Here is a 27,220-nt window from a genome sequence, read left to right on the forward strand (position 1 = left end):
TAGACCTTGTCATGGTTTATTCTAATCCACTCAATTGTTCATTATTGGTCTTTTAGTGTAAAAAATATTTCAGAAGACAGCACAAGTTTTTTTACTATCTAGTAGAAATCCTTTAGTAACAGCTTCCAGTGTTACTCAATACAATTAATTTTATTTCTTTGAGATGGATAGATAGGAGCTGCCTAATTGAACAGATAAGCAGTATGTTGTCACTGCTAGATTAGGCCATTCTTTGTGTGGTTTGTAACACTTTTTTTATCTTGTATTCTCATTTTTCACTGGCCTGGTGTTTGTTTTTCTTGATTTGGGATTATGACATTGAACTATATAAATGATATCGGGGTACATAATTTGTACTTTGTCATCTTGAAAGTATCAAAGTAGAAAACAAGTATGGATATCAGCTCTACAAATGTGAGGAAAATGCCTTTTGGGAAAAGGGATGGTTAATATCTGCAATTTGTGTAGTCATTGTTTATTCATATTTGGCCACCCAATGATCCTGGTGGATTGTATTTCAGAGTGCATAGCCAGATGTGTCAGTGAGATGCTGGGATGTTCTCAGGCATCTTTTTACTTCTTGCTCACTGCTGTCTTGGAGCACAGGGCTGAGTGCTGCTCCTGCCCATTCCACCGCCACGCGTGGCGCTTGCTATGGGTCACCCAACTCCTGGGTACAGCTGGGATTGCACCCACCCTGCTCCATACACGGATTCCACTCCTAGATGGCTTTGGCTGCCTGGCTGCTCTCTATGAGTTGGCTCTCTGGCCCTCATTTTTACACAGTTAGCTGGCCTGGCAAGCTTCCCTCTCCTGGTCGGCTGGTGAAACTCTCAGGCTGGCCAGCCTTTTCCTTCCCTTCCCTTTCCTTTCCTTTTCTCCCCTTCTCACACATGGTGTCTGCTGGCTCCCACTGTTTATCTCTCCTTGTCTCTGTGCCTCCCACTCATTTCTTAGATTTGCTTTGATCCATCCCGTCTTTGCTGCCTTCCTGTTTTCGTCCCTCCGCTCTTTTTCTGTTTGGCTTCTTTGTATCCTTGTTTCCTTCACACTTGTTCCCTGAAGGCTTTTTGCTCTGGCTTTCCCCTACCTACAAGCAGCATGTATCTTTTCCAGAGCTTGCTGTCTCTCTCCTGTGTGCCCATCTGATGTAGCAGACACATTGTTTGAAACAGTTACTAACAGAACACTGGTTCGTGTTACAGGTTGGAGAAACTGTAATGTTTATCACTTTTTGTTCACTATGGATATTTTTATAAGTTCTTTAGAAATCTAGTCTATGCTTCCATAGAAATACCCATAATAAAACCCCAGCTGAAGTACTTCGTTGTGCTTCTGTGCCTTTTTTTTCCCATAATTGTGGATTATCAAGTATCTGTGTATTCTCTATAATTCACTGTCATCTCCCTTAGGACTCTTAAAAATGTCACAACTCCCTGTTTTAATCCAGACATCACAATTATAACTCTGGCCCCACAGACACTTCATTATGTTAGTGTGGAATAAGGACTTTTTGGTGGTCACAATGATGGGAAAGGAAGTGCAGAGAAAATTCATGGCAGTTGAAAATTTGCTGCTGTAAGACCCTGTGAGAGAAGGCAAAAAATTCTCTGGCCATTCTTCTCCTGCTTGTTTAAATCTTTGTTCCAGAGTCCTTATTCAGACACAGTTCTGGGTGATGCTGATTGAAGTTTTATCTGAGTTAGGACTAGAGAAACACATACCTCTACCAGTTATTAGATGCTGTAGCAAACCTGATGTAATATGTGGTTAAAGACCCACTAAATATCTACATTTTTTTGTCCGTATTTGATTCAAACCTATTTTTTAAATGTGTCTTTTTCTCTCCACATGTTTTTATTCCCCCTAATTATGGGGGAAACTAATATCATAAACTACTCTAAGTACTGATTAACAAGTCAGTCCCTAATGATAACTAGATAACCTTGTCAATGGGAAAATACTCTTATGCCCTCCATATGTGTTTTCTCCCTTCATGACAGGAATAGGAATCCCATGTGAGAGGACATTGCTTCCATGTAGCAGCCCATTCCATTCAAGTGAATATCATCAGTCCTTCTCCTCTAACATTTTAGAAGTTTTTGAGTTGCTTTTACACATGTGTATAGATATACTTCTGAAAAAAAAAAAAAGTTCATAGCATCTATTGAGTTGGAAAATTAATTAGACGACCTAATTGATTGTGCATGAGTTCCTCCATGGAATGTGTTCTGCTGCTGTTGCACTTGCCCTACACACAAAATCTCAGGAGTGAATTCCTCTCATCTTTTACTAGAAACTGACAATTAATTTAACATTAAAATCCCCATAAAACACCACAACAGTTCCCCCTCCAAAAAGGAAAAAAATCCCAAACCCAACCAACCATAAAACCTTGAAGAATCATAACACAAAAAACTTTACATGAAAGATCTTTTCTCATTTTATTAGAATAATGCCAAGAGGCCTGAACTCAGCTTGAGGCTCCCTTTGTCATTCAGAAAACATACAAGTCTGCATCCCAAAGCCTGTGTAGTCTAAAGAGAAAAAAGCCCCACCAGCATCCAGGAGTATTGGCAGCCCCACGTTCCATGTGGGGAGCTAATATACAGGGAGATTAAGTCACTTGTGTAAGGATGTACTGGGAGTCTGTAGCAGAGTCTGAAACTGAACCCAGGTCATCTCAGTCCCAGCCAAGTGTCTCAACCACAAGACTCTCCCTCCTTTTCAGTATGTCATTGTAGAAAGTAGGCCAAAAAGCACTTTCCAACCTTTAATACACAGCATTTTGCAAGGCTGTGAAGTATTATGTATTAGACAGGCATCTGGATCAGCAGCAGTTTCTTTTATCTGTAAACAGAAGCAAAGCCTGTAAGGGCTTTGTAAAATTTACATAAATTATTATTTTATCAATAAATAACATAGCTAAATTTATAAAGACTGTACTTAAATTCAAGGCATTTTAATGATTTTTAAGAATGGAAAATGTGTTTAAAGGACTTGTGTTGTCTGTGGCTCTCTGATTTTCATATGTTTTAGATTCTGGTTCTACTCATCCATCACGATGCATTAGCAGTGATGCGTAGTACGCCAGGCTGTGCAGGGTGTTGCACCATGCGGTGCAAGCTCAGAGAGGGAGGCTCGGGTCGCATGACAGGCTAACGCTCCAGTGTTATGCAAAGGTTAAGTATTCCTGTGTTGGGAGTTAGTGAGGCTTGCAGTTTGCTGACCTAAATCTGAGTGATTCCTATTATGCTGAGTATTTGCTTATCTTTTGGAGCATCTCTGTGTAGCCAGAGTGTAACAAAACTTCAGCTTGAATCTGTACTCTGAATGGAAGAGGATAAAAGAAGTGCAAGTATGAGTGAATATATGTACATATATAACCATCCCCCTTCTTCGACTAAGATCTTCTATTTTGGGCATGAAATCAGCATTAGTCTGTGGTAGTCTACAAAGAACATGCCAAAGCTTGTTTGTTCCCCCCAGTGCACTAGTTAGTTATTCACAGACACCTGCCTTGTTTGCTGAACCCCTGATGCCTTTCTCCCACATCCCCCAAATGAAAATTACTTATCTAATTCTCACTGGCTCTCATGTGTGTTTTGGACCACCACTTTATGGCCTCCATTATTTGAAACCATTAATCCCAGATGTTGTGTGCAGTTACACAGATAAATTTCAGTGATTGTCATGGGAAAAAAAAAAAATAAAATCAGATTTCATGGGATTTATGCAGCATGAAGGTGACAGAAACCTTGTTTTCTAAAATAAATTATGAAAACATATTCAAAATGGTGGTCAGTGTAATGGACCATTCAGTACACATGACAGTTTCCAGGATTCTGATGCTATTCCTTGTAAGCACATAATTAGTAAAATACAACTGGAGTGTGTCCATTTTGTTTGAACCACTGTGGCCCAGCTTTTGACAAGAGGCCTCTGAAGCTGGGTGGGTCTGTTCCCCAACACCCCTCCAAACACTGGCTGTTTTCTGTGTGAGGGAGTGTTCATGCAGTCAAAGGCAATGGGATTCCCCCACTGAAGAGTGGTTCTCTCATCGGTGAGTCTAACCTTTCTCTTGTATCTGGGACCTGGGCTTCATGCTTCAGGTCATGTCGGGGCACCCACAAAACCAAGCAGTTCTAGCAGAGGGAAAAAAAACCTACTAGGACTGTAGTCTTAGATCTTGAATGTTCCTGTTGAAGACACTCAGGCTGGTGACTGTTTCCAAATTTTAATGATTTGTCCCTCCAAATGTGGAGGCAAATGAAATCTTAGGACTTGACATTCCCTTCAACAAATAGAAGAGATGCCAGTTTCCAGTGCTGAGGTAAAAATAGATTTACAATATCTGTTAGACTAAAATAGTGTATACAGAGCAAGTGTGATGAGTGAGAAAAGGCCAAAGGCATCAGCACAGATGCTATTAAAACTTTAAAAGTGTTAAACAATATGCTAAGAATGTGAAGTTGCTTACACTTTCAGTAAATGCACAAAACCTTTCCCATATTTATCTAGAGTATTCATGGTAACTCAAAGTCCTTTAGAAAAACTTGCAGTTGTTCCCAACTAATACCTTAAGTTAAAGAACCAAAAAGTGCTCTTCATTATATCACTAAAAGGAGTCAGTAAAGACCTTTCGCTCTTCTCTCCAGCTGCATGTAAGTAAGAAGAGAACTTGACCCTCAGTTTGAGAAATGTCTGTGGATCAATATCCCTTCCCCTCCCCATCTTCCCATTTTAATATACTTATTCTGTACTCTCTCTCTGCTTGGGAAAATCAGATTTTATGGTTTTACAAAGAGTTTAATTGACAATTGTCATAAATATATTCTGTAATCTTAGATTAAAGATGTGGTGGTCCTCACTTGAGGCAGGTCATTTACTGGCTCTGACCCATTAGTGCTAAGCAAAGAGGAGGCTTCTTCCACCAAATGGTCAATGAAGACAGGAATGACAGAAGGCCTTAAACAATGAGTAGTGAAACACATGTATTAGAATCTCATGGACTTCATATTGGTGGGTATAATATATATTTAATAAAATTATACTTGCTTAGTTGAAAACTTGTGAATCAAGATTGGATCATTTACCTTCTTGCTTTTTTGCTTCTAGTAATAGAAATTGAGTACATGTGATAATTCTAGAGTTACGGCATGTATTCTGTAACTTTTCAACAGAGATACCTCAGGCTTTTGCAGAGTTAAATAGTGCACGTTACTTCTGTGTTTATTTTTGGACCACAGTCTTAATGCAAATCCCATATATGTGGTTATGCAAAATGATCCAGATTCTGGTCATGATTACACTGGTGTACATACAGAGTGATGCCACAGTTTCAGTGAGGAAGGAATCTGATCCTGTAACACAGAGGGTTGTATGGTATTTCAATTAAGTAGTGTTTCACCATAGAGTTAGAGGTGAGGTATTAGTGTCTGAAGCAATTTTTGTATGTTATTGACTTACATTTTTAACACTTCCTGAGATTTTTTTGTGGGCTATTGTACAACCATGAAATGAAACAATTGTTAAAATATTTCTGTAAAAATAAAATACTCTTTGTTGTCACTGTTTTTCAAATATTTTTCATGTCTTTTTAGCTGGCTGTACAAAATATAAAACTCTGTGTTACAGCCTTATACAAGGAGAACAGTATTAGTTATTCCAAAGTCTTTAGGCTAGTAAAAAAAAGAATTATTTACATCATATCAAGTCTATAATCACTGAAATAATATTACAAAAATACATGTATATGAGAATACAAAAAGCTGAGTGAGTGTCTGGTTGAAGAAATTTGTCCAGGGAGCTGTCTGCCATGTGGAGGAGAGTCTTTACAGGGATACAATCTGTTTGCCCCTTCCTTTCATTCAGTGAAAGGTTTCCACCGTTACAATTTCTCAGGAGTGCTGCTCTTTTTGGTTTATGGGGAAGAGGGACCTTGCTTCAGGTAAGTTTGATGATCCAGTTATAAAGGAGTAAGATATTGATTGTTTTAATCACCTTGTTAAAGAGCTGCCAGGACTTCAGAAGTTCAGAGTTCTGTTAGGACCACAAAAGCTATTTGTGTATGTATCATTAAGTTAACATATTGCAACTCCCAAACCACCATTATTACATTTACTGCCTTTGCTCATGGAAAGCAAGTCAACTTCTCTCCATTCCTGCTGTGCTTCACTGAGGTTTAGCACTGAAATTTGGTTCCCTCTCTCCCTCTCACCTCTCCTTTATATTTATAACCAGTTTTGAGTTCTGGACTGAGTTTCATTCCAGTGCTGTGCAATTGCATTCTGTTTCATGGCACTGCAGAGGAGCATTTATATTTTAGAAAAGAAAAGATTATTTCTAGTGTATTGTACCCCTCCATCTCCTTTGTAAATGTAAGCAGTCTCTCTTTAAAAGTGTATGCATTGCCTTATTCCCTCTCTTTGGATGCCACTCTATGTAATATTCTGTAAGTCATAAGGATCTATTTTTCTTATACAATTTGCACTACTTTTGGATAGTCTTACTTACTTTAGTCAGTGTCTTTTGAAGCCAAAGAGAAAACAATACCCAGAGCTTGTCTACTAGTTTTGTCTTTACCTTGCTAGTTAATAGTTAACACTTAGTCATATGTAAGGAGAGTTTCTATAACGTGGCATTCCTAAGAACACTTTTGAAAAAATAGTGATAAACTTCAGCCAGCTTGTTCTTTTAAAGTGAAACTTGCAAAGTTCTGTAGTAGAATCCATTCTCCTTACTAATCATCTGGTCTTGACAATAAATACGTCACAAAACTAGTTACTTTTTAGCAAAAAGGGAGATGAAAATCAAGCCAGAATTTTATTTAATTATTGCTATCCTGTGAAAGAAATTGGAAAAATTAAAATCTGCGAAGACATGGTCCTTTGCAACTTGTACAGAAAAGTAGGGTAGGCTAGAGTTTGTCAGGCTATTCAGAAATGAGAAGTTATTCTACATTTAGCTGCATTGCTTACTGTTTTCTTCATCATGGAAAAGAATAAAATGTGGTAACAATTTTCTGTATTTGGATTGCTGCTGCACATAATTGGGAACAACAGAGCTAAGACTTTGATTTTGGTGAAATGCTTAGTCTGTGTGTTGGATTAAAATGTGTGCAGCAAATCACTCCAATTCTGTAATAATAATTTTTGAACACTATTTTTTTATTTTATTACTGTAATGTTATTGCTTTTCAGCTACAGACTTTGAGAACTGGGTCAGTTGCAAGAACAAAATTGGCACGAAAATAGTTGTATATTTGTTCTGGAAAATAGATTGCCAACATACTTTATAAAATAGCCTGAATTGTTCTGTGCATCAAATGTAAGTGATAATGTTAGTCTCATAATACTAGTAAGCTATTAATTCAAAGTCCTGTTCTTTAATCAGTATCCTAGGAAGACTAGATAATATTTGCTAGATAGACATGTTAAACAGATCATCTATGCAGAAATGGATTTGTGAAACAGCTTACAGAATGGAAAATAAATTTAGGCTGAAGTGTGCCAGCAAGTCAATATATGAGAATAATTTGCAACAAGCAAAGGTGAGGAAGACATGAAGAAATGGGGTGATCAGATTAATGAATTAAAGGGTAATATTCCCGTGGCTGGGTTATATGAGGCAGTAAGTAACCTTTTGGCTGCCTAATACAGAATAAAGAGTTGTGGCACCAGTGTTAGATATGCTTCCATGGATATTTTTTACTCTTGTGAAAATAATGAGAAGCAACTTGGAGCTGTGATCTGTCCGCAGCACAGCTGTAGTAGTTTGAGACATTTCTGCTGCCAGGTTTATATCCCTGCCAGAAACAGTGCCTGAATGGTTGCACTCTGAGTCCCTAGTTCCAGTGACATCTTAGCACTAGCCAGTGTTAAATCTCAGCTATTTGAGCTCAGTGCTGCACTGTGCACTGGAGCAGCTGGGAAATGGTCTTGCTTATATGTGAAACCATCTCCGGCATTGGAAGGGAGCAGACAGAAGTGGCATGGTGATAATTTCTTCACATACCATGTCCAAACCTACCAAACCTCATTGGTAAGAAGTGTCAGACATCATAGGAAATAAGTTTTTAAATATTTACAGAGTTTTGTTTTCTTTTCTTCTGAACACCCTCTGATATCTTTGCCATGTACTTTCCAATGATGACACATTGGGATCTGACTGGGGTGAGTAATGGTGTCTGGCTGGGGGGAGGAGAGGACAGGGAGTGCTTAACAGTGAGTAATTATTTAAGGAAATGGCCTGTGTGGAAAGAAAAGTGTGTTGTGATTGGATGCATTTATCAACTGGCCTTTCAATGTCACCTGTGGACAGAGCATTATTGTGTCTGAGTTTTTAAATAGTTGGAAGTCAGTTTATTGAACTAACTTGGGAATGCGTCGGGGTCTGGTGTTGATTTGGTTTGTGAATTGAGATGTGAGGTGTGTCCCCTATTGGAAAAGATGGAAGTAAATGTTAGTTACCCCATGGTCATCTCTGAGCATTGTAATTCACTTTTCTGACCAGCAGTTAAAAGTCATAAGGTCTTGTATGCAAAATATAATTTCATGATCAACATCATTTCAAGTCTACAAGCAACTGACAGGAAAACTTTGCAAGTGAAGATGGAGTTACAAGCTCATTGCTCTTCCCTATTTCCTCTGCACAGTGACACAGAGAGGTGTGCATCATTTTTTATGAGGTTCATGAATGTAGAGCCTTCTGTTTGTTCTCTCTGTTCTTATCAGGAGATTTTAGTATGCCTGAAAATACCTAGAATCAGTTTGATTTTGAAATGAAGCCTGCAGTGCTAAACCTTTGTGTTCTGTAACTGTGCTGTGGTGATGCTCACTGCTACAGTCAGCTTGGTCATGCTGTTTTCTTCTGTCAGTGCCAAGACTCTCTGCAATTCTTCAAATTTTACTGCAAAAATTCTCATTTCAGACAGCACACTCTGCCTCGTGAAATGAGGCATATTGTGGTTTTCTCCATGATCTTCAAGTGTATTCCTGCCTTCTCTGAAGAGGGTGAAATGACTGAAGTACAGTGAAATGTACAGCGATGGACGCTATGTTTTTCCATTGACAGTATAGTTGTTTGTGTATTCTTTGGCTGTGTGGAATTAGATTCCAAAGGACCATTCTCAGGTACAAGTGACTGTGACTCCCTTTCCTGATGTGTGGTTGAGCAGTGGCACAGGCTGCCAAGTGCAGTGGGTCCCACCTGGGCAGCGCTATGCTGCTCTGCAGACATGAGATGGTGTTTCTGCCCTGTGCAGTCTCTCTTCCAATACCCTTCTTTTATCCCCAGCTGGTGGAAAAAACCCAAACAAGCCTCCAAACAGCAGAAACAAAAGTGCTGCTAGGCAGGAAAATAAGTTGTACTAATGATCAGCTTTAAGGTACTTCACTTGCCTTAGAGCCCTTTCTGACCTTTCTTTCATTATTTGTATGATAATGAAATATTCCTTCCTTTCCCTTTCCCCTGTACTCAAGAAAGGGGAAGTTGGTTTGCATTGCCGAGGGGGGTTCCAGTTGCACAGCAGTCTTGGCTGTGTTTGGGCGTTCCTGCTGAATTTTCCCCCGTGAGGTGTTAGCAGCTCTCAGGAGCTGGGTTTACTGCTCAGGCAGTGCTGCAGCCCGAGGTACTGTGTGAGCTGTGCATGCTGTGTGCAGAGAGCTGGAAAAACACTGCTCATTTTATCATTAGCCATTTTTCTGTGATGGCAAGAGATGGCATTTTCCTGTTTTCTATAATGGGATCTTGATCATGATCAGATAAATGCTGGCTTGCTACAGTCTCATGCTTTGACCTTTGCACTCATTCAATTTTCATTTATTATAAGAGAGGTGAAGGAGTCTGTCAACCTCCCTTAACAGGTGGTTATCAGTTTGCAAAATCAGGCTGTTAATTTGAAACATCAAGAACTCTTTTTAGGATATTTACAGTGAATCCTAGAGGATAGAGGGACCAAATTTTATCCAGCCTCCTTGCACTAGCATGGTTTTTTAATCCAGGTTCCATTAGTTCACAAGGTTTTTAAACTTTATTTTTATGTTAAAAACTATATTGTGCTTGAAACTAAGAAGATATTATTGTGAACTAGGAACTTAAGATGTGTGTCTGGTGTCAGAAATCTTGCACTATCCTGGTGCTTGTAGTCTCTTTGGTGCTGTCCAGAATTACTTGGAATAATTATCATTATTTATTGCTGTGCTTGGTTTTGATCAAAGCCTGCTGGGACTACATATTTCAGCAGCCTCTCTGCTGCTTTTAGGAATATAAAGGATCTTTTGAGAAGATAACTAAAATTAGTTGAAACAGGAATGAGCTCTAAATCAAAATCCAACTTGATTCCTGTGGAATTAATAAGCTGAATTGTTGCATGGTGTAAACTGGTGTCATTCTATTGCCCTCTTACTCTTCTTGACATCATATGAACTTAATGTCGTTTTACAGTTTCTATCATCTTCTGATTTGTCTGAAGCTCCCTTTGGAATTATTCCATATCAAAATAGCTAAGAAGTATGTGAAGAAGCAGATAAGATTGCTTTAGATAATGATGGCTAATGCCTTACTGAGGGCTGCTTGCACGTGCTGAAATTTGTATTAGAAGTGACTCAGAAGATTTGAATTACCAGTCACACGTCTTAAATTGTTTTACTAAAATAATTTCAAGCCTCAACATTCTTCAGTTAAATTGAAGTTATCCCTAAGAAAAAAACCAACAAAAAACAACTGATACAAATTGAGTAAAAGTTTTTCCGGGTATATTTGCCTTCTTTCACTCTTTCCAGCTCCTGACAGGTCACTGGTACCTTGTGCTTTACTTATTGAAGTAGTTTGAATAATCACAAATGTCATGAATGTATAAGGAAACTTTAATGCTACAAAGTAAGGATTGGGGTTTAAGCTTATAACCTCTTCATTTTGTCACTGTGTTCGTAGAATCTCATTTTCTTCTCACAGGCCTTCATCTTGTAATAAGTAAAAATGTCTTAAACTCACTATTTGAAACACTTCAGTTTTAAAGCTCTTTTTATTTGGGCTCTGTATGAAAAAATGGGTTGATATGTGGATTTCACTGTGGCCTTAGGCTGGTGGGTACATTCAAATGATCTTTTTCATATGGATTTTCTGACTTTTAGAATTTTCCATTAAGAACAGAGAAGAAAAATATCTTATGAAAATGTGGAAGAATTTGAGAATAGAAGGAAAGATGTATTTAGAAGAAAACTGAGTATTAAGAATAAAATTTATCAAGGCAAAATATTTGGTGAAAATAGAGTCTATAATTCACCATACTACAGTGTTATGAACTTGAATAATAACAAATAGGAGCCTGACTTGGTTGGGTTTGAGTGCATATTTGACCCACATCTTGTTACTGAGACCTTGTGGAAAGATTTGCATGATTATGAAGTTAACTTCATTAGGTTCATCATATTTCTAAGAAATATTAGCTACTGCTAAGTCATTTATAGCTTGAAAGCAAACAATTGTAAATGCTGATCCATTCATATCCTACCATAAAACACAAGATGGGTTATTCACTACTGTCTGACACGTGCTCCCACTGCGACGGAGAACAAAATGACTCCTTTTTAACCCATGTATATATAAACAGCAGAGGGACAATCTACAATGGGGAATTTCATTCTGGGGAGGTACTCAGAAGATTTCCTGTTGCCAACACAAAACTATGGCATTTCTGAAGAAATTGTTGTCTCTTGTTTTAATATTCCAGTTACAACATCAGGAGTTTTGCATAGAGTAAAACACATATTCTTATTTTGATCAAGGATGAAAAATCGATCAGGGAAATATTTTTTTATTTGATAAGTATAATTGATCATGATTTATTAGTATTAATTTCTGTATTGAAGGTATAAGATAAAAATGTTAATATTTGGGTTTGTACTGCATGCTTCCAAAGCTGCATTTCTAGAAGAATGAGAAATGAGAAAGAAGGCAATGTAGGTTTTGACAAAAGCAAAACAAGCCTGGGAGAATTCAAGCAGTTACAAAAATCCTTAAAATAGGAAAAAACTTAGTACAAGCTCTAGTGTAGAAAATTCATATGGAAAATGAAGGGACACAATAAGAAATACCAAGCCAAAGAAAGTTAAGAGAATGATAAGGAATTAAGTAATTGAGGGCAAGAGAGATGTTATCAGAGCTTCTGACTCATTTCATGATGAGGCTGATGGAATTGCTAGAGAAGGGTGGGAGAAGTGTTCAGTTAATGTAGCTGTACTGTTTGGAGGGGCTAGGACAGGAATTTTATACTTGAAATCTGATAGCCTTTAAGGCTGAAATTAAATAGCAGGAATTGGATTTATGTATTTTTATACAGCTAGTCCAGCTAACCAGGGAGCCTGAAAATAGCTAATGGGTACTTACAGGTTAATTCTCCATTAGAGCTGGAAATACAAGACAAATTTCCAGAGGCTGAAAGAAAATTGTTCTCGATCTGTTATTTTTAAGAGGAAGACAGATTATCTGGGTGATTATAGGTGTGTTAAACAGACCGAGAATGGCGTAGAATGGCAATTATTGGAGTGATAGATAGTTAATGAAGAATAAATGGCATTCAGTGTAATTTAGTACATCAGAGTAAGGTATTTAGATCTAACTCAATATCCTTTCTGATATCATCATGTTAATGGATGAAGATAACAGTAGCAATATAGCATTATTGTTTGCCTTACAGAATTTTATTAATTGCATCAGAATGGCTTGATTAATTATCAGAATTACAGCATATGGACGCAGCATCTCTGGTTGGCATGAAGATTAATTAAATGATAGGCTTTAGGGCGCATGTGGTGTGTGGAGATAGAGCAGATGGGAAAGACATCCATTCTCACTTCTGCCCTATTTAACACTTTTTAACAATGTTTTAGTGAAAACATTATTTTTAACAAAGTTTGGATGTGGCATGAAAATTAGAGGAATTTATGATGACATGACCCTAAGACAGTGTGGATTACTTAGTGACCTTGGCTGAGGTATTTGGTAACTACTTCAGTATTCAGGTTCATAATTTGCTGGCTGTTCTTACAGGATGCTGGACTCTGTTGTGGTGCACCATAAAATAAAAAAGCATTTTAGGGTTGCTTGCAAACAATTAACTGGAGTGTGCACCCCGGATGTACAGGAGACAGCTGGAGTTGGCAATACCACTGTTTGGTTTTTGCCCTTGGAGGATGGAACAAAATGAAGCCTACTAGTGTTTTTTTAACATCTTAGCTTGATTCTGTCTGTTGGCTGTGGCCTGTCCTACCATAAACAAATCAAAGCAGATGTGTTCCACATGCCCTCTGTTCAGCTGTAGGCAGAATTTGCTCACATATCTGGTATAGCATACAGCTGAATAGCAGTGAAAACTGTCCTCAGAAAACTTCCTGTAGTCTGAATTTGCTTCCCTTGAGCCTCATTTGAGAACAGCCATCCAATTTGTGGAAATAAACATATCCCAGTATTCTTTTATCAGTATTCTTTTAAATAATGCACTGAATATTTAAGAGAAACTGATGAAGGAGCCTGGGAAGAATATTATGAGTGATTAAATGAAACAGCAAAGGGGACCTACAGATATAACATTCCTGGTAAAATAATCACAGTTTGTTTTCAGTGGATTTGAATTAAAGAGAGAAAAAAAAAATCCTCTGTAGAACACTTCTAAAATAATTTGTTGGATTGATGGGCAATTTTTGTGAAAAGAAATTGCCTAAAAGTGCTGTTATTTTGCTTTATTAAGAGTTTTGTTGTGTGTTTTTATTGTAATGCTGATCAGGTTTCCTGTTTTTGGCACAGATTACAGGACTGGCCCTTGCTTCACTTTGGTAACCAACCAGATGTGCCAGGGCCAGCTCAGTGGAATTGTCTGCACAAAAACCCTGTGCTGTGCAACAGTGGGGAGAGCATGGGGACATCCCTGTGAAATGTGTCCTGCTCAGCCGCATCCCTGCCGCCGAGGCTTCATTCCAAACATTCGAACGGGGGCCTGTCAAGGTAAGTTAGCAGCAAAGCTTCCCAAAAGCTGCTGAAATTGTTACTGGATTAATCTTAATTGAGTTACACTGCTGTGAATAACCTGTCCTAAGCCATTCTCAGCTATATGTGTGAAGAATGGAAAAACACTGTCAGATGCATTACTTCATGATTCAGTGAGTGCCTGATGTTCAAGTGAGTACATTAGTAACTCAGGTCATGTGAGAGCAGCCAGCATCTTAATGAATTTCTCACTGCCAGCAGTGCTTTCCCTTGGTTCTGTAATGGTGTTTTTCTGAGTGTACCACTCGATCATTCTGTGGAGGAATTTGTTCTGTTTCAGAAGCACTCAAAACATGCAAACATCAATCTGTGGCAATAATGCCCCGGTTATCCAGTGTGAGATTTTTTAAGCTAAAAGTTGTATAATTTGGTTTCATCTTGGTTGTCTTATCTCTTGAGCTACACTGCTTTGACCTGGAGAAAAGTGCCTGTCATGCCATTTGTAATGCCTTATTATATATTTTATACAATTTTGGAAATGCATTTGCATTTGTTTCAAATCATAAAATCCACCCAGATGTTGCTTACTTCTTTCAGAGCATGCCTTACCATAGAAAGTCCTTACACTGCTTTTGGCTTTTATTCTAATACTTCCAGCTGTATAAATTCTTTTCTTGTCTGGATGTCTGGCAGGAAACAGGAGAAAGTTAACAGGGGCAACTATGTATTAAACTGATGTGGATTATACATTCCCAGCACCATATCTTTGGGGCCAGTTTATTTCAATCTTTCTAACATTTTCTAATGAGTTGCAATATTTTTGAAAATAGGGAAGATAAAGATTATAAATCTATGAGCAATTCTATATAATCATGAAATTCCTATGAAGGGATTTCAAGGCATTCTGTTGCATTAAAAATGTAGATACCCTCTGTCACAGGCCAGGTCATGGCTGGTGCCTGCAGACAGACATGATGAACTTCAAGATGGACAACATGATTGTGTGCACTGTGTGATGTGCCCATATTTTGACCTCAGTGATTCTGTTCCCCCTCTTATTGTGAAGGTCAGGACTAAATTGTACTGGAATCTGTCAACCAAGGTTCTGGACACTTTTGAAAGATTATGTACATAAATATGTGGCCCACACCCCTGAACTTATGCCACACCTAGTTATATCCCTCTTGTTTGTGTCATGGGAAAGCTGCTGTGAACTCTCCAATGGGTTTGTGTAGTTTGGAATAAGGATACTTCTGCTTACTGCACATTTCTTAGCAAACACATACATTGATGGTAATCTGTATGTGGTGCCAACACAGTCTTGGCCTGGTATGTTTGACTTGTATTTTCCAGTTTTCCCTTCTTAAGTATTGTGTTTGTAGTTTCAACAGATCTTTTATGGAATCACATATTCACTTTATTTTTCATGCAATTGTACTAAATCCTTTTGAAATCAGATAACATCCATTCAAACTGAAGACATTTCAGGGATTTCACATCCATATTCAATCTAAATAAAGGAAAACAGGTTAAATAAAATCCAGGTTCTCTGAAGAGAAAAAGGAATCATTATTATTGTGTGGAGAAGTAAAAAAAAGTAGAGAAATAGTGAGGGCAAGGTTATTTTCAAAAGTAAATAGAATATCACTGTCCAAAGTTTGGCTTTGGCCGACAGTTAAATTAATGTCACAGCTGAGATTTTTAAAGATACAAAGAAGAAAAATATAACCAAAAGGCGGGATTTTGAAACAGACATTATGACTCAAAAGCATGACTTCTGTTTCTTTAGTTTTTGATGGTTTTTTTAAGTCAGTACAGTGCCATGAAGTCTGGCCTATTGCTGTTACTAAAGCCCAGCCCATTGCTGTAGCTCAGGTCCCAGCAGCAATGTGGTTGAGCAGAGGCTGCTGAGGCTGTGCTGGTTCTGTGACCTCCCAGCACAGTGGTTCCCTCAGGGATAGCTCTGCTCTGCTGCTGCACCCCCGACCTGGATTTGTTCACCCTGGGATCTTAACACTTTGCCATGTGGTGCAGATATGGTCCTTGGCATTCCTGAGACTTCCTACTTGTGGCTTCCAAGAAAAATGCCTCTTACCCTTTTGTACGTACATGATACTACACTTTTCAGACTTCAAGACTCACTACAGCTGTCTCTCTGGGATTTATAAAGAGAGATTTGAAGGTATAATTTCCTTTAGCTTGCATCCCTGCATTGAAACCTTGGTCAGTGCGAAGCCCAAGAACTCAAGCAATCAGTTTTTAGCAGCAGCAGCAGCTGGTTCTCCTGAAGAGATGGGGGAAGCATGAGCATTTGGATTGGAGAATGGAGTGCTCTGTGCTCCTGAAGGAGTTCCTGAGGAGCAGAGACAGGACAGCCCCCAGAGACTGTGAGCCAGACTTCCCCAGTGTCCTATTGCAATGCCACTCCTCTGTCTCCTTTAGCCTCTTTTCTGTAGCTGTTATTAAGCCATAGCAACACTTCTGCAGCTAAGTGACGACACAGATGTTGTTGTGCTAAAATAATTGTGAGGCCAGAAACGGGCCTCTTGAAAATGTTTGTCTTGAGCTTACTACCTAGCCTGTGATATCATCGTTGTTTTTTCATTTTCCTCAGTGAAAAATGAAAAGCAAAGAAAGACAAATAAAAGGGAAAAACCCCTCAAATTTATGTATATCTAAGTAGGCCATTAATAATTCCTCCTGAGACATTAATTATGGCTATAAAACTTCTTGAGTCAAACCCTAACCACAGTCTAATGTCTTTGGTGCTGAACTCGCTGGAGTGTCAAGTTAATAATTTCCATCAGAAATTACTCTGCAGTTGCTGTGCCTCTCCATGAGGCCCCCTCCATGCACACTGCAACTGCTCCTCTGTGCTGGTGGCCTAAGCACTGTACGGAGTTGCCAAGATTTTCAAGGGGCAAGTGATTTTGGGTGACCAGCTTTAGACACTTCAAAGAAACTTGGGTTCTGGCAGGCTGTGTTTTCTGCACACCATTCCCCAGATGTTTTGGAAAAACAAAGCAATAGCAGTTAGATATTTAATGTCTGTAACAATAATAACCATGTGATTTCTTGCAGAAAATATTTAGAGTACTGTACTTAATCATACTTTGCATAGAATAATTACAAAATTAGTGTCTGTCTTCCCAAGCAAGTATCAAAATATTATGATGGGTGAAGAACAGATTTAGGCATATTTAATTTCTGTGTAGACAAATTATTATGGCTGTTCTTGAGAAATGAAATAAAAGTGGGTGTTTTTTCCTTTTTTTATATCGTAGATGTGGATGAATGCCAAGCCATCCCTGGGATCTGTCAAGGGGGAAATTGCATTAATACTGTTGGATCTTTTGAGTGCAAATGCCCAGCTGGACACAAGTTTAATGAAGTAACACAAAAATGTGATGGTAAGAACTTCTAGAAGTTTCATCTGAAAGTAGAAGGGGGAGAGTCTTCTTTTGGAGGGCAAGCTTTGTTTAACAGTTTGTAACAAACTTACTGTCTCTTTTGCCTTGAGTGTGCAAGTAGCGTTATTCACAACAAATACAAATAGGAGTTCTTTCTCCCAAACCAGAGAATGTTAAATACTGTCCCTGCAACTTTTATCACCTTTTTATTTATGTAATATTTCAGACTTGAAGGTACATTTAACATTAAAACATTAAAAATACTTTCTAACTCATATGTTGCTTTAGAAATACTTGAGGCACCTATTTCTTTGTGGATCTTTTGACCAAAAAGTGTACATGACTGGAAGGTTCAACACATTCCTATCTACTCAGGTGAACTGCATTTAACATAAGTGGGAGTTTGACACTGCTGTGTGAAGACTGCTCTAAAGTCAGCCTTACAGTTGCATATGTTGCAGAAGGACAAACATTTTATCTTCGCTTGCTAGTCATCCTAACTTGGGGCTACAGCAGGTGCTAGATATTAGTGTGGAAATTTGCAGTGTGTGATTATGGAATTGTGCTATATTTTTACTGTGATTTGATAGTATTTTTTTTTCTTTCTAATATAATAAAGCATAGATGTCTCCTTTGCTTTAAGAGAATTTTGAAGGAACATAGTACTAAAATGTGTTAGTTGCACGTTATTGATTTGTATTTACAGTGAAGTCCAGATAGTGTTTAAACTCTTGCAACTGATTCTACTTTCTGTCATTAGACTAAAATTAACTCGAGTGGACAAGTTTCATAAATGGCTAATGATTTTGGAATGCAAACTTGCAGTATAATAGAAGTATTTGTGAGAGAAAGGTGTGCGTGCATTCATCATCCTTTCTTGTATCAAGTGCCCTTTAAGAAGCACTCAAAACTTTTTAGTCATTTTAGAAGAATTATGCATTACTCTTTCAAAAGAAAAATCGTTATTTTAGTCAAATTTTTATAATTTATTTGCAGGTTAGGGAGAGCAATTTCAGAAGAGCTTGTACACAGCATGGTTTATATATTGCCTGCCAATGATTTTGGCAGAATGTAATCTACATTTAGAATAGAACATTACAAGTGTTTCCTTCTGTGGATGAAGTACCAAGAATGTGGTGAATAGGAGAGACTGAACATGTGCCTTGTTAAGTATCAGTACATGAAAAGCTGAGAGCTGTAGGCTGCATCTCATAAACATTTTGATGATATTTTTCAATTGCTGAATCATTTTAAAAAGAAACCCCAAACAACAACCAAAGAACAAAAAGCCCCAAACAATCATTGCCCTCAGAGCCTGCACTTGCTAACAGTTAAGGAACTGGACACAAGAATCTGGTATAGGTTGATGTGTTCCCGTATCCTGCCACAGATTTCCTGCCCCATTTGTGAAGTCTCTTTGTAGTGAGCACCTGGCTGCAAAGATCAGATGAATTTTCCCTTCTTCAAATTCATACCTATTGATTTTTTAACCTCTGCAGACAGAGAGTTACTTTCAGTACATCTTCATATTGTATGTACCAAGCAATTTTAGCTGAAGCTGTGTAGGTATTAATAAAATTCAAAGAATGAAAAGTACCACCTTTATACCAGTGGCATGAAATAAGGTGGAAACAACATGTAAGAGTATGATCATGAAACAACAGCCTATCCATCCTGTTCTTTCTAAATTATCTTTTGAACTTGATAAGACAATATAAGACAAGTTTAGTTTAGAGTAATTAACTATAGTTAATTCTGATACATAATGAATAACATCTGATTGATTGCTTAGTTTAGCTTCCTATTTAACAAGTAGGACTTCTTGCAGTTGTAAAATGTCCTTGGTCACTGATTTAATTCAACTGGGAGCTACCTGCTGAATTACCAGTACTGTTTTTTCAGGTCTCCATTAAAGTAAGATCATAATAGCAATCATCAAGGACAGGTAGGCAGTCAACAAGATGGAAAATGATGGAGATTGGCTGAAGTTCTCTTTGTTAGCATAGCTGGTGGAAATCTGTATTTTAACTGCTACATTATTTCACTGATTGATATAACCATTTCTTTTCCATTTGCACTAATGCTGAGGTAAATTCTATTTTTTGTGGTGGCTCTGGGGGTATAATTTTTCCTGGAGTGACATTTAAGTCTGCGAGTACAAGTTACTTACCTTTGTAAAATTCGCATACTTAACAACGGCAGTGTTGCTTATATGGATGTCAACACTAATGTAAATAGTGAAATACTGTTTGGGTTAGGCTCAACCTTAAAATAAAGAGTGATGATTTTGCTTTTAAAAAGGTCGGACTTTATATAAACAGTGGCAACACTGACTTTTAGATAAACATTGGTGAATTTGAGTCAGAAAATGCTTGAATCTGATCCATTTATGATTGCATTTTTCTCTGTTAATTAAGGTCTTTATTCAGACCAAAATTCAATTTCCACATTTTTTGTCACTGAGACTTGTGGGACTCCTGTGGTGTATAATCTTGGAGCAGAAGCCAGAAGTCTCTTAGCAGTGCTCCCAGGGCACTCGGACTTGAGGCTTTGGCAACATCCTCGAAGTAGCAGTGAAAAAAAAGTCACACCCCTCTCACACACCCAAGTGAGGAATGTGACCCACATCAGGACAACTAGCAAGATGCTGGGGAAGAACGCGCCCAGGGGACACGGGGCCCCACTCCACTTAGGATGGCTGAGTCTGCAAACTTGGGTTATCTGTGTGCCATCCCAGTCCCTCCACTAATTCCCTGCTAAGGCAAGGGGCCACAAAAATATTAGAGCATCCCATGCTTTACTTAGGAGACCAGGAGTTGTTAGTTTTCATATTACTGTCTTCACAGAAGAAGTAGAATTGAGATCCTTTCTACTTGCTAAAATGCTCATTAATGGTCCTGTGGGACTTTGGGTGTTCCCCCATCTGTTGGGGCCAATTTCCAATTTAGGCGTTACATTTAAACTCTTCCAGTCCTTTTTAATGACTACGGTATTATTCACTCCTTGCCTTGGTGTGTTGGGTGGTGTTGTAGTATTTCATCTCAGAAATTTTTGTGGTTGGTGAAATCATTATTACAGTCATGTGTCTGTCTTTTCGTAGATCTCTGGAGGAGAGGTTGGGTAGAGTCCTGTGATGCTGTTATTTCTAGCTGGATGCTCCCTGTCAGGAGAGCAGCTGGGTGATTGGAGATGGCTGTGACAAGCAGATGTCATTGATCAGTCTAGAGAATAACCTCCCTTTCTGCTCTGTTTGACTAATTCCTCTTGTAGGTACCATGGAAAAGAGTGAGCTGTTTTTAAGCTCAACAGAACTCCAGGTTCCTAGGAGATGAGGGCAGTGCTAATTAGATACAGCTGCATTGTTAAGACAGTCACTGGAAACCAAGGGGAAAGTAACTACACATCACAGGCAAGGCTACTGGTGGTAATTAAGGAACACTTGGAACTGACACAGGTTGTTATTCACATAGCTGTAGATTATATAAATTAGCTAAGGAAGAAACCCTTTTAGTTCCCTCTGTGCAGCTATGATGAGTTGTAGGAATTTGTTAGGTTTTTTTCCCTGCAGACTGAAAATTTTTCTACGTTGTGTCTATGAGGATGATTTAGTGTATGGATTGAGATTTGTTAGTGAAGACAATCATGATACGGAAATTTTATTTTAAAATCACTGATAAAATGTAGGTGGAATTATGGACACTGCCTGGTTTCTGCAGTAGGTATTTTGGTTACAATCTAGAAACCTGTTGAAACTTCAGAACATTAATTTAGTGGAGAAAGTCAGGGAAGATAATTTTTGTTGCCTGCAGTCATCCTGGTCTGAGCTGTAATCCTGTCAGATTGCATTAGCTGAACAATACCTAGTATTTCAGTGCCTTTGTGTGTGGGATTTCCAAGACAGGCCTGAGTGCAATAAGAAAAACAGACAGTTCAGTAGGTGGTACATGTCCCTGTGAGCGTGTATTGAACCAATGTGGTACCAGGAGATGCTGTGCTGCTGGAGATAACCATTAAGCTCCTGATCACTGTGGTCATTATACAGTTTGCACTCTGGTCCCAACACGGTTTTATTAATTCTAGTATGCAGAATTCAGACTGGATGACTTACAGTTTTCTTAGAGTTAGTAAATCTTTGCAGTTTTAAGATTTTTATCCATCATTATTAAGGAGTAAAACTTTTGCAATTTACAGATACTGTATTTTCAGTTTGCAGATACAGTATTTTTTTAGGTTCTGTTTCATTCTGTTTATAAGATGACTAACAAAAAATGCTAACTCAAAACTACTGATTATGTCCTGAATTTGATAGTTGCTACTAGTTATAAAATACCTTTTCTTGTGCCAAAAAGAATTTAGCTAACATGTCTCTGCATCTCTTTATGTCTTAAAGATATTGATGAATGTAGCACCATTCCTGGAATTTGTGATGGAGGAGAGTGTTCAAACACAGTTAGCAGTTACTTCTGCAAGTGTCCTCCAGGGTTTTATACAGCTCCTGATGGCTTAAAATGCATAGGTGAGTAGAGTCCTGTGAACAATAGGACAGTAAGTGTTATAAAAATTCATGAATATCTAAAATGGGTAACAATGTGTCAAAAACATATTTCAACTTGTGAACTTGAAATCCTTTAATATAGAAGTACATCACGTACCTATATATGTATTCTGAAATGAATTTTCCATTTGCAGGATATTTCTTCTTTGCCTCTTCGCTGAGACCTTCTCTTTTATTTTTCTACTACTGTTTTTCTATTATGTCATATTTTTTGCCTCAGAACTTGTTTAAAGGTCTCCTTCGTATTATTGCTCTTGTGTTTGTCTTTAATTTAGTCTGTTTGATATTCAGCACTCATTTAGAAAAACAAATTTGTATTCCAACTGTTATAACCCTAATGCAGGTCTTTGTCATTAAAAGAAGTAATGTGATAAACTGAGTATGGGACATTTTTATGTGCTTTTATGATGTTGATGGTTTGGCAGAGCTGTTCTCTCAGGCTTTCACTGTGGTAGAGCGAACCCATCTTCCAAAGGCTGGTCTGGGAACCAAAGAACTTTGTGAATGAAATGACTGCCACTGCAGTGCCAATGCCCTGAAAGAACAGTATTAGCAGTTAATACTTCTGGGAAGCATACAGCCTACTCTGAGGCAGGTCTTGTAGTTAATTTTTTTTTTTTTTTCTCATTTTTGTGCAGTAATTTATTTTTTCAGTGCCACTGCTGAATTTTGGGCAAAAATCAAATGAAAGGTTTATTTCCTCAGATTTAGCATATTTATTTAAAGGCTCTTACACTGTGCCAACACTAGGAACCAAGACAATATCCTGTCTTTAGTACCTTTGGTAGGAAATAATTTTGGAAAAAACTTGGAAAGAATCCCAAACTTCACAAAGTTCAGTACCAAATAATACTAACTTTCCCAAGAGATCTGGAAGTAGTTGGGGTTATGATTACTTTTGAATGGTTCCATTCAATTTCTGCAGGTTGTAAGAAATAAACTACTTTTCTTCCATCATCAAGAATAGTTTTTCTGTAGATTTGATCCATACTGTACACTTAAAATGCCAATGGGAATTTCTTTTATTGCTTCATATGAATAGCTTCTAAATTGCTATGGATCATCAAATCATTGATTTCTGCCTGTACTTAATATTTGTGAGCAAGGTTTACCTTTCTGCAATGAAAATTTTCTAGATATGCACAACTTGCATTTGCTTTTTAGTTTTTATAGTCACCACTCAGTCCTTACTGCCCAGCATTCACACCCATGTCATATTCCTACAGTTTCTCAGCATTTTTACCCCCTGTATTTGTAGGCTGAAGTAATTCAGCTAAAGAATTGGAGTTTTAAATGATGACAAGGTATGATAAATAATATGCCAGACTATATGCCATCATTGAGATTTTGGCTTTGTGTTCAAGGCAAAATGTGCTAAATGGGAAGTACTATCAATTTTCTGCAGATCTTTTGGATTCTTGTCTAATATGCAGACTCATACTTGCCATATTCACTGGGACAGAGCCCAGATCTGTGTTAGTGCTGGGCAAAACATTTAATCTTGATTTAATTACAACATGCCTGTCTTAGCTGGACGTGTCTGTTCAGTTAGAGAGGAGGAAATGCTTCTGAGAAATGTATTCCCTAGGGGACTCAAACCCAGCAGCACTGGGGCCAAATATCCAAAGGATACACCAGGAGCTCCATTATTACAAACCTTAAAAATAAGAATAGACAAAGCAAAGATATTATCTCCTAGAGCTGAAGAGCAGAAACAAGAGCAGGGCATTTCATCCCAAGTGTATAAAGAGTGCAGTGAAGAAAGTTGCTAGCCCGTACTTCCAAAAGGCATAAATTTGTTTGGTCTGTGTTACTTTTTAATGGCCTCTTTTTACATTTTTCCTTTTTGAGAGTCACATTTTTATTGAAATTTATTCTTGTGATTTTTTGCCTTTTCAGAAGACTATAATTTTTAGTAAAAACAATAAATACTAAAAACTAAAAACAGATAAAAGTTACTTCCTGCTGTTCTTGTCCTGGTTTGTGTGTTTTTACCATTTCAAACAGAAAAGGGAAGGGGGGGGAAAAAGTAAAAATAATAACTTCTGAGTAGGAATATGGAAAAATTTGATATTTTTCTCATAAATTTATCAGTTTTTTTCTGAAAATTATGTGATTTTTGGAGGCACTCTTATACCTGTAGGTAGATAAAGCTGTTTGCTTATCTCTTCATGGCACATTGTGTACTTGCACAGATCCCATGTAAATTCATTTTCCAGTTTCCATTACACTTAAATGTTTCAAAACTTGGAACTGACCAAAATGGAGAAGGATGAATTTCAAAAGATGATAATGAGGTCTGTTGGATTACTTCCTTCTTCCCATCCACCCCACCATCACACCAAGCAACTGAATATCTCTCTCCAGGGGTATTGGGGAACAGTTTCAACTCCAATGAGTTCTATTTGATTTTTAAGAGGGTAGATGAAGGAGTAAATATGTGTGGCAGTTTAACTGGGCACCAGGAGAAAATGGAGAGTCAGTAGTAGAATTGAAAACTGATTTTTTGTTCTCTGTTTAAGACTTCCATCATATGATAGTATGAGTGACTAAATAAAGTTTGGAAATAAAGGACAACTGACTCTTTTAGCTGTACTGTCAGTAATACCCATGTTTAGGGTTCCACCTAATAAAAGGCAGAACTATCACAGACTCTCACAACATATCAGTATATGTCAATTTCCTCAAAATAGTAAGAAACTCACCTGCTTTTTTATATCCACTTGTGAAGCTAGTAAATTCTGGAAAGTACTGGTACTAGACAGAAGAATCCACCATGCCCTGGATAATTGAGGTACTTTTTCTTTAGGGAATTATGTCTGCTGTTGTAAGATTAGATCTGCAACTTTCTCCACTACATTTTGACAGCAAATATTTTTGTATTTTAGAAACAAACTTAGTCTGGTTTATCATGCAGTGTCAAATCACAATACAGCTTATATTGACTTTGACATGATGTCACATATTGTGAAACAATTCCTCAAAGCTTCACATGGCATCAGAAGTTTATTTTTTATTATTTTTTTTAATCCTGTCCACATTTTGTTGTCCTTCTCTAAGCTGGGCTATCTCTAACAACATTGCACAGAGCTGAGTATATAAAGTCTGGGTACAGGACATTCTTTGTACAACACATACTCATCCTTTTCAGACAGGAAGCCAACAGATCTCCATAAACAGTGTGATTGCACCAGTTAAAACTGTGTTGCTCTTTCTTGCCTGCAAGCCTATATCTTGTCAAATCACTACATACTTCAGCTGGGGAAGCCATGACTAATGAAAAATGAACTAATGCTTTGTTAGCTGCAATGCTGTGAATTTATTGCTGTGCATCAGTGCTTTCAAATTAAGACTTAATTGATCTGGTGCTACCTTTAGTAGAGATGATACTGCAATTTTTCATTAGGGAAAAAATATGGAAGCATATGTTGTATATACTGAATGTATGTTTTTACTGCATTTTCACCTCCATTAATGCATTGCTGCTCTGTATTTCACTGCAGCTTTCTCACAGGTTACACTTGAGTCTAAAGCAGCCCAAATATTGTCTAGATATTTTGTTTTTCTGATTCTTGTAATGTTGCAAGGGCTATGTCATTGATTATGCAAATCATTCCAGAAGAACGGGACCTTTCCCTTTTGTGAAAGCCATGTTCCTCACTGAGCTGATGGTCACCCATCCATTTCTTTCTCTTGGCAGATGTGCGCCCTGGATTCTGCTTCTCCACGCTGAGCAACGGGCGCTGTGGCAATCAGCTGCCGCAGCCCCTGTCCAAGATGCAGTGCTGCTGTGACAGCGGCCGCTGCTGGGCTTCTGCTCCTGCCACCGCTCCAGAAATGTGCCCCATCAGATCCACTGGTATGAGCCCACCTGAACTCTCATCAGCGTGATTGAACACTGAATTAGCAGTGATTTCTATTTTTTGGTTTTTTAGCTGTAATGTTTTCATTAAAGAACCACACAGAATGGTTGAGGCTGAAGGGCATCTTGGCAGATTGTTTAGTCCAACCCCTCTGCTCAATCAAAGCCTTCTATGGAAGAGTGCTTAGGACTCCCAGGAGGGCAAGCAGACAGAAAGAATTATTTGTTGCTAATTAGTGTTTTGTAGCTAAGTTATTCTGACCTTACCTGCTTCAGATTTGTTTTCAACATCCTCTTCAAGACCAAGTTATTTCCTCTAGACCTTCTAATACATCCCTATTCCCTCTGCATTTTCATTCTCATTGGGAAACTGTGATTTCCTTCCTCATGACAAGCTTTCTGAGGTGCCATATATTTCCTGAAATTTGACACAGGAGATGATTTCTCTCTGCTACCAAAATGTGCTCTTCTTTATTGCCTCCTTGTGTATTGAGATCCTCGGATAATGTGTCACTTGAATTGAGAGAAGATGGTGAGCAGATTGTTAAATTAAGTATGAGGGAGTGGAGGGAAGACGATTTTGAGATTGTTTAGGACTGGAGACCTAATAAAATGCTTTAGAAAAGGAGAACCAGAAATCTAAGAATTTATGGGAGGAGGTTAAGGGAGGTGCAGAGTTTATGGAGGAATGGGATTGTAACACTATAGCAGTGTAACTGAAAAAATTGTCAGAGCTCATATATGGGAGTTTTTACTGTTCTTGTTTTTAATCCTTTGAGTGAAATTGCATAATACTGGAGCAGAAATCTGCAATCAGAAATGCTGGAAGACTTTCTGTCATTGTCCTATTAATAATATTTATACATGTTAAAAGTTCAAAATTAGCTAGAATATTGCTAAAAACACAGTGCACTCTATTGATAACCATCTGAAATAGGAAGACAAGGAGAAATTTTGCACTCTTAACATAGGTCTTGCTTCCTTCAAATACTTTCTAATTATTCATATCTAACTGGTGAATAAACTGGGCGGAAAAGTGTAGTAATTTGGCCAAAGCTGCAGACTGAGACATCATGGAGAAGGAGCTAGAACCGAGGACTTCCTGACTCATAAATCCATGCAAGGTCTTCCAGATCATGGTTACATGCCACATCTTTTTTGGTTTTGCTTCTGACCTGAGATATAAATTGAGGCTATAATTTAATCTTTTTAAAAGTGCTTTGAAATTCTTTGGAAAGCTTTACATGCATTTAAGGTATTGTTGTCATTATTTAATCCAGTTCAGTTATTCCTTGCTTAGTGTATCCTGAGAAAGCAAGACAAGGAATTTAGAGCTGTTAGTGGCCCAAAGCCTCTTTAACTCTGAAATGGAAATTTACTGCAATATAATGGGGAGCACTAGCTGCA

At 38.0% G+C, this 27,220-nt stretch overlaps 1 protein-coding gene across 1 annotated transcript in view; it reads left to right on the forward strand.

The window, feature by feature from the left end:
- FBN1 (fibrillin 1) overlaps positions 1 to 27,220 on the forward strand; it is a 144,047-nt gene that overhangs the window by 38,325 nt on the left and 78,502 nt on the right. Inside the window, exons 7-10 of the mRNA XM_058846938.1 lie at positions 13,807 to 14,004; positions 17,271 to 17,396; positions 21,787 to 21,912; positions 25,652 to 25,810. Of these exons, the coding sequence (XP_058702921.1) occupies positions 13,807 to 14,004; positions 17,271 to 17,396; positions 21,787 to 21,912; positions 25,652 to 25,810 (609 nt within the window). The remainder of the gene's footprint in view (positions 1 to 13,806; positions 14,005 to 17,270; positions 17,397 to 21,786; positions 21,913 to 25,651; positions 25,811 to 27,220) is intronic.

This window comes from Poecile atricapillus, chromosome 11 (assembly GCF_030490865.1).
Source record: "Poecile atricapillus isolate bPoeAtr1 chromosome 11, bPoeAtr1.hap1, whole genome shotgun sequence".
In the NCBI taxonomy this organism is placed as follows: domain Eukaryota; kingdom Metazoa; phylum Chordata; class Aves; order Passeriformes; family Paridae; genus Poecile; species Poecile atricapillus.